This window comes from Corylus avellana, chromosome ca4 (genome assembly GCF_901000735.1).
Source record: "Corylus avellana chromosome ca4, CavTom2PMs-1.0".
NCBI lineage: Eukaryota > Viridiplantae > Streptophyta > Magnoliopsida > Fagales > Betulaceae > Corylus > Corylus avellana.
This window is the reverse complement of record NC_081544.1, coordinates 10,271,223-10,279,426: the sequence shown is the minus strand read 5'-3', so window position 1 is coordinate 10,279,426 and position 8,204 is coordinate 10,271,223. Positions and strand designations below refer to the sequence as shown.

The 8,204-nt window shown below is 40.1% G+C and overlaps 1 protein-coding gene across 1 annotated transcript; it reads left to right on the top strand.

Moving 5' to 3' along the window:
- The first annotated feature begins 201 nt into the window (after positions 1 to 201).
- Positions 202 to 1,686, top strand: LOC132178037 (uncharacterized). The gene has a single exon (XM_059590503.1). It carries the CDS (start codon positions 202 to 204, stop codon positions 1,684 to 1,686), a length of 1,485 nt encoding a protein of 494 aa, XP_059446486.1.
- The last annotated feature ends 6,518 nt before the right edge of the window (positions 1,687 to 8,204 follow it).

The window sequence follows — 8,204 nt, the reverse complement described above, 5'->3', positions numbered from 1 at the left end:
TTTTATTTTTTTTTTCAAGGCTTTATGATACGACAAAACTAGTACCTCAAAAGTGCTTACTTGTACAATATAACCAAATATTCCTTGATCAAGTCCTCCGTAGAAGTTTCTCTCTGAGAGACTACTGGGTGTGAGGGAAACGTCTCCTATCGGGTTTCTCGAGAAGGAGGTTTAGTGGGGAATCTTGCTGGAATTGGGTGCATGGCAGAGGAGCTAGAGGAGTTATGTGGGAATATTTCTCTCACTGAGGGAGAGCAGTATGGTATTAAAATATCTGAAGGTGAAATTGCATTGGCGAGAGAGAAAGGAACGAGGTGTTTGGTGGGGAAGATTTGGACTGGAAAGCGTACTAATCAAGAAGCATTTAAACAAGTTCTATCAAAAATATGGCGAACAAGGCGAGGGGTTATATTCAAAGAAGTGCAGGACAATTTGTGGATCTTTGAGTTTGAAGAAGATGGGGATAAAAGGAGGGTATTGGAGGGCAGACCTTGGTCCTTCGATCGACAAATTCTGGTGATTAATGAATTAGAAGGCAATACTCCTCCTTCTCAGATGAAATTCTCTATGTCACCATTCTGGGTGCAAGTACATGATATGCCACTAGTATGTATGACTAAAGGGGTTGGAGTGAAGATTGGGGAGTCATTGGGGAATTTGGAGGAGGTAGATGTGGCAGGTGACGGAGCCGGATGGGGGAGATGCCTCAGGATCCGGGTGTCCATTGATATTACGAAGCCATTAGATCGCGGAAGAGCATTGGAGTTGGGTGGAAAATCAACGTGGGTACCTTTTAAATATGAAAAACTCCCCTTATTTTGCTTTAGTTGTGGACGAATTGTTCATGGCGATCAAGGCTGTCCTGTCCGACGGCCAACACGATTGAGTACAGTGGAAGAAACAAAAAAATGGGGGGTGTGTCTTCGAGCAGACGACCCGCGGAGGCGCTGGAATGGAGGTAGCAAAGATTATTACTCGGCGACTGACCATTCCGGCGAGGGGATGCGGGACAGAGCAGCGGCGAGCGGTGGCCCAGTTGGAAATGAATACGACAGGGAGAGCAGCGAAAGTCCAGGAATTTCACATCGTGGGATGCAGTTACAAAGGGCAGTTGGTGATGATTATGGTTCCAATGTTATAGGGAGTGCGGATACTGCGAAAGGTGGGGAGCAAGTTTCTCCAACATTCGTATGTGGAGATGTGGATAAGGAGGCTAATACTGGGCATCAGGAAGATGTGGTGGGGCTGGTTCTTGCTGGGCAGGATGGGCTTTTCTCCAAAAAGGCTCAAATAGATCATCAGGCCCTTTTGAATGAAGAAATTAAGGTGGCCCAAATGGAGTGTGAGGGTAGTCCAACAAGTGCAATGCAGGGGTTCCTCAATTTCAATGTTGAGAATGCAGAGGGGAATGTGAATTCAACGAAGGGGGACAATGTTCAAACTATTGGAGTGTCAGCACATGGAACAAATATTCGTAAGTGGAAAAGGAGTGCTCGTGGTTCATCTGGAACTCGCGCAGAACTGGAGGATGGTGTACTCACTGGCAACAAACGGAAAATGTCCATAGATGGAAAGAATCAAGTTGAGACAAGGGGAGGCAGAAAAGGAAAAATATTAAGGCAAGCTCAGGAACATAGTGGCATTGTTATGGCGGAGACTGTTAAGCAGTCCCGCCAAATCCAATGATTCTTCTAAGCTGGAACTGCCGAGGGCTTGGGAACCCTTGGTCTGTTCGTGATCTTTGCCAAATGGTAGGGAATAAGAAGCCCCATTTTGTTTTCTTGATGGAAACAAAGTGTAAAAAGGCTAGAATGGAAAGTGTTCGAGTTCGACTGGGGTTTGAAGGTATGTTCACAGTGGACCCGATTGGAAGGAGCGGTGGGTTAGCTCTATTATGGAAGGAACGGGATGAACTGGAAATTCAGAATTTTTCTAGAAGCCATATTAATGCAATAGTGAAGCCTTTGGGGGAGCAAAGAGAGTGGAAATTAACTGGTTTCTATGGGAATCCAGATTGGTCAAAACGTAATGAGTCATGGGAATTGCTTCAACATCTCCAGATTTACTCCCCACTGCCTTGGTTATGTTTGGGAGATTTTAATGAGATACTATGTCAAGAAGAAAAAGTTGGGGCTGCTCTTCGGCGAGACAATCAGATTGTGCAATTTAGAAATGCATTGGAGGTTTGTGGGTTGGCTGATTTGGGGTATAAGGGCTCAAGATTTACATGGAATAATGGCCAGAGTGCTAACGGTTTCACGAAGGAGAGGTTGGATAGAGCTGTGGCGAATAAGGAGTGGTGTGTGAGTCATCAAGCAGTGGAGGTCCATATTCTAGCTGCAAGGTCTTCTGACCATAAACCAATTTTAGTGGTAGGAAGGGACAAAAATGATGATAGAAGGCCATTTAAAAAAGGGTTCAAGTTTGAGGCACGGTGGTGGCTTGATGAGGAGTATAATCATATTGTGCATAATGCATGGGGATGTGAAGAAGGTGGGCTGAATGCCATGCAAACTACTCAGCAGAAATTACATAATTGTCAAGCCGAATTGTCCAGATGGAGTCGCCAGAAATTTGGAGATACCGAAAAAAAGGTGAAGGAAAAAACAAAGAAGTTGGAAGATTTACAATTGTTTGAAGGGCCTGCACACCGAGAAGAGATACAACAGATTAAGGGGGAAATTGATTATTTGTTGGAACAAGAGGATGTAAAATGGAAACAAAGGGCTAAGCAGAACTGGTTCCAGAATGGGGATCGTAACACTCCTTTTTTCCATGCTTGGGCTACCCACAGAAGAAAGATCAATCATATTAGGCAAATTACGGATGAGGATGGCCGAGAGTGGAAGAAATCACAAGAAGTGAGTCAAGCATTCATTCACTTTTATCAAGGTCTTTTTAGGACAGCAGGAGCATGTGATGTGGAGACATGTTTAGATGGGCTGGAGAGAAAGGTTTCTACAGTAATGAATGATAATTTGCTGAAAGTGTTTACATCCGCTGAGGTGGAAGGAGCTTTGGCCCAAATGCATCCTCTAAAGTCACCGGGTCCAGACGGATTTTCTGCAAGTTTCTACCAAAAATCTTGGGGAACAGTTCATAATGAGGTATGCCATGCAGTTCTGGATTTTTTAAATCATGGTAATTTTGTCTCTTCCATCAATGAAACTTATATAGTATTGGTCCCAAAAAAAAAGAACCCCACTCTTGTTACAGAATTTAGACCCATAAGCCTCTATAACGTCTTATATAAACTCATTGCGAAAGTCCTTGCAAATAGAATGAAGAGAGTATTGCCGTTAATTATCTCCCCAAGTCAGAGTGCTTTTATTCCAGGTAGACTAATATCTGATAATGTACTTGTTGCCTTTGAGGCATTACACACAATGGATACTAGGTTGACTAGGAGAAAGGGTTATATGGCCTTGAAACTCGATATGAGTAAGGCCTATGATAGGGTGGAGTGGAATTTTATAGAGGCGATCATGAGGAAGCTTGGGTTTGCAGATAGATGGATACAAATGATGATGACGTGTGTCCGTACAGTTTCCTACTCGGTTTTAGTTAATGGGGTTCCATATGGGAAGATCACCCCCTCGAGAGGTATAAGACAAGGAGACCCACTGTCACCTTATCTCTTTATTCTCTGTGCGGAAGGTTTGAGTAATCTTTTGAATAAGGCAGAAATTAATCGGCAAATTACAGGATTACCAATCACGAGGGGAGGCACTCGCATAAATCATCTCTTCTTTGCGGATGATAGCCTACTATTTTGTAGAGCTACAATATTTGAATGGGCTCATATACAAGAGATTCTGGAATTATACGAGAAGGCTTCAGGGAAAAAATTGAACAGAGATAAGACCTCTATTTTCTTTAGTAAAAATACAAAATGGGAAACTAAGTCCCATATTTCAGCAGTTGCGGGGATCGGTTCTACCAATCGTTATGAGAAATACTTGGGGCTTCCATCTCTTATCGGTAGGTCTCGTGTAAGTTCCTTTAATGGAATTAAAAGCAAAATCTGGGAAAGGATTAATGGTTGGAAGGAGAAGTTTTTGTCACAAGCAGGGAAAGAAGTGCTTTTGAAGGCCGTTGTTCAAGCAATTCCTACTTACACCATGAGTGTATTTCAGCTCCCTAAAACGTTATGTAAGGACATCAACTCTATGATGGCACAATTCTGGTGGGGACATAAGGATAAAAAATCCAAAATGGCTTGGTTAAGCTGGAAGAAAATGGGTTTGGCAAAGGATAGTGGAGGACTTGGGTATCGAGACTTGGAATGGTTCAATTTGGCACTACTTGCAAAACAAGGATGGCGTCTTTTACAAAATCCTGAATCATTGGTGGCTAAAGTTCTTAAGGAAAAATACTTTCCTAATGGGACTTTTTTGGGGGCAGATTTGGGGAGAAGACCTTCTTATACATGGAGGAGTATTTGGAATTCCAGAAAACTGCTTAATGAAGGAATTTTTTGGAGAGTGGGGGACGGCTGTTCGATTAATATATGGGGAGATAAGTGGCTTCCTAAGCCAACTCCTCATGTTATTCAATCCCCTGTAAGAATTCTGGATAGTTCTGCCAAAGTTAGTGATCTGTTGGACAAGGATACAAATTGGTGGAAAATAGGATTGGTACAAGACATCTTCAATGAAGAGGAGGCTCAGGTAATTTGTAGTATGGCAGTCTGTCCAACACGTAACAAGGACCACATAGCTTGGGCTGGTACAGCAAGGGGGGAATACACAGTAAAGAGTGCGTATCATCTTGCTAAGGCAAGGTTTGTTGTTGAAGAGGGTAGTTGCTCTAATCAGCAGGTTCTTAAGGAGGAATGGAAGAATATTTGGGCCATCAGGGGGAGCAGAGTAGTAAAACTTTTCCTATGGAAGGCATGCATGAACATTTTGCCAACTATGGAGAATTTATTTCGAAAACATGTAACAATTGAGCCGTTATGTCCTATCTGTAAGCTTGAACCTGAGACAGTGGATCACATCTTATGGAATTGTCCGTCGGCCAGAGATGTTTGGATTGAGTGTTCTGGAAAATTACAAAAATGCACTAGTGATAAGAATGATTTCCGTGATATTATTATCAAGCTGATGGAGAAATTGTCTATGGAAGAAATGCAAGAAATGGTTACAGTGGCAAGGCTCATTTGGCATAGGCGGAATAAATTCATTTTCGAAGGTGAATTTACTCCACCTGCTGCTCTGGTGCGTAATGGACTTGACCAAGTAGAAGATTTTAACCAATCAAAAGCAAGGTTACGTAGGAGTGGAGCTTTGGCTAATGTCCAGGTAACTGAAACATGGCAGAAACCACCAAATGGTTGTATTAAACTTAATTGGGATGCAGCTGTAGACAAGGTCAATAACAAGATTGGGCTGGGGATTGTTGCACGAGATTCCACAGGTCAGGTGGTGGCGATGCAATGCTCTACTCGTCAGTGTTTTAGTGACCCAGCTGCAGCAGAGGCGTTGGGAGTGTGGACGGCGGCAGAACTCAGTTGCAAGCTTGGATTACAATGTATAATTTTGGAGGGAGATGCTCGAGAAGTTGTTCAATCCTTTTGTAAAGATGGAATTTGCAGAGGAAGTTATGGGCAGGTATTAAATGATGCAAAATTCTTACTAACTCATGTCCCTGAATGGAGGATCAAGCACGTCCGACGTACGGCAAACACGGCTGCACATGGATTGGCGAAAAGGGCGTTGGTGTATGGTGAGAATAGAGTTTGGAGAGATGAGTATCCTCTGTGTATTAGTGAAACTGTATTTGCTGAGCAAGATTCATGTTGATTAATGAAAGTTTCGAGAAACATTTCAAAAAAAAAAAAAAAAAAAAAAACTAGTACCTCAAGTTTTGAAAAAGACTGAATCTCAACTTCCGTTAATTTCCGTCAATCCCCCACTAACAGAAGTCCATGTCATCACCACATAATCACGTAGTATCACGACACGTGTCCACCTTTAAAAGAAAAAAATCCACGGTAAATCCACGTCGGTTCGGTATAACATTCAACTTAAACAAAAAATTGAAATAATTTGACATTTTTCCCCCTTTCTTCTTCCTCGCTTCTTCTTCATCGCCGGAAGCAATTTCTCCGTACCCAACCACAAGCAATTTCTCCATCCCAGCCCAGAAGAAACTATTCAACAAAAATTACAATTACAAAGCTTTGAATAAACGAGGTCTCATGAATCCGGATAAAAATTGCAGGAAACTTACATGCTTGAAGGAACAAAACAAACCAACCCAAACCGAAAAATTATCGTGATCCGAAAGATGGTTGCTTTGTGCAGTGGCTATGGGCGTTCCTCCCCCGCCAAACGCAGCCGTCGAAAGCCACCGCCGGACTCCACCGAAGAACTCTGCTGGACTCCACCAAAGGACACACAGTTGGAATCCACCCAGTTTGAGGTAGATGAAAAGCCGGTTTTTGAGAATCAAATCAGCAACCCATCGCTCTTTTGCAACCCATGGCCAATTGATTTTTGGATCAAACAAAACTAGAATCTGAACTACTCAACATCGATCATATTCTGAACTACTCACAAATTCCACATATTTCATTATCGTGGAATCTGAACTACTCACAATCCCATTCTTGATTTAATGAGTTCTGGCCATTCTTGGATTTTGTGGTGTCTGCTTCAAATGATTTTCTTTTGTGTTTGAATGGTTTGGGCGGTGGCTCTGGTGTGCCTATGAGTATTTTGTCCGCCAGGTTTGGTTGGGGAAAAATGTCAAATTGTTTTAATGTTTTGTTTAAGTTTAATATTATACCGAACCGACGTGGATTTACCGTGAATTTTTTTTTTAAAAGGAATGATAACTCCAATGGTTTGATCAGTGCATTGTATCTGCAGTACTAACACATCATTCTGAAATCACTATTTTACACGATCAAAATAAATCATCATGTTTGATGTATTACAGTTTTGTCAAATGGAATATCCAATTTCATTGCTAACTATGAACATTAAATTGCAAACTACAAGGCTTATGGTTTAAGATATTTTATGTGATAATCTCATTACTTAAGCCATAAACCATATTTAATACAATATATGGACCATTTACATGTCAATATGTTATATCCTAATGCTCATAAGTCATAAATATATTCGTGAATAAACAACCTTATTCAATTTAAATTAAAATGTCTTACAAAATAATTGAGATTTATCACACTATCCCTAACAACATATTGTTGCTTATATATATGTGCATTTCTTTTAAAATTAAAGAATTTTGTGTAATAATTATATTTTTCTTTTAAAATCAATATATGATTTTGTAGTCATGAATGAATAAGCAAATCAACCCTATTTGTGGAATAGGATTTTTTCCTGTTCAAATGTTAAGATGAACGGAATAGTATTCAGTTAGTTATATTTGATTTTTTATCTTTTTACTTTTTGATGAAACAAAAATACTCCACTATAAATAACTGAATAATCTCTTATTAAAATAAACTTGAACTAAAGATGATCTAATTCTTTGGTATCACATTCATTATACTGTTTACCAAGCACGTACATAGACATAATAGTAAGGTGCAATGAGTCCCAGTGACAAAAGTTAGGCTGCTTGGGAATTGATTAGTTGAGACCCACCTCATTACTCAACCTCTGTCCCACCACATGATCTGTCAGCTTGTCGGCCACGTATACGGTTGGGAGCTGGAATACATTAATGCACTTTCACTCATAAAATATCTTATTTGTACAAAAATAATCATGCATTTATTTATTCATCTGCATGTGAAACTAGGCTCTGTCATGTTTTAAAGTAATGCAAAATTTGTATAATGGGAAACGTGAAGCCTCATTGAATTTAGCAAGAAATTTCACTTGGAAGAATCCCACCCCCATTAATTTAAATTTGCTAGTACACACATGGAGGAGTTCTGTATCTACCTCTCGTGAGATTAATCATATAAAATTATTTACATTTTTTTTCTTTTTTTTTTTAAATATTGATCATAGGATTTTAGTATAACAATCATAGTCAGATCTATATAAATAATTGGTTTACTCTTTTGATGAATCATTGTATATAAAGATGCTTGTGTGGATTAAGAAAGTAATTAAATATTTTGCACATGGTAACCCAGTCTTATCCCATCATAATGAATCCTTCCCTAGCGATGGAGTTCATAAAACTCCCAAAAAAAAAAAAAAAAAAAAAAAAAA

Excerpts from the sequence above, each read along its gene's own strand:
- LOC132178037 (XM_059590503.1), top strand. The coding sequence starts at position 202 with ATGGCAGAGGAGCTAGAGGAGTTATGTGGGAATATTTCTCTCACTGAG.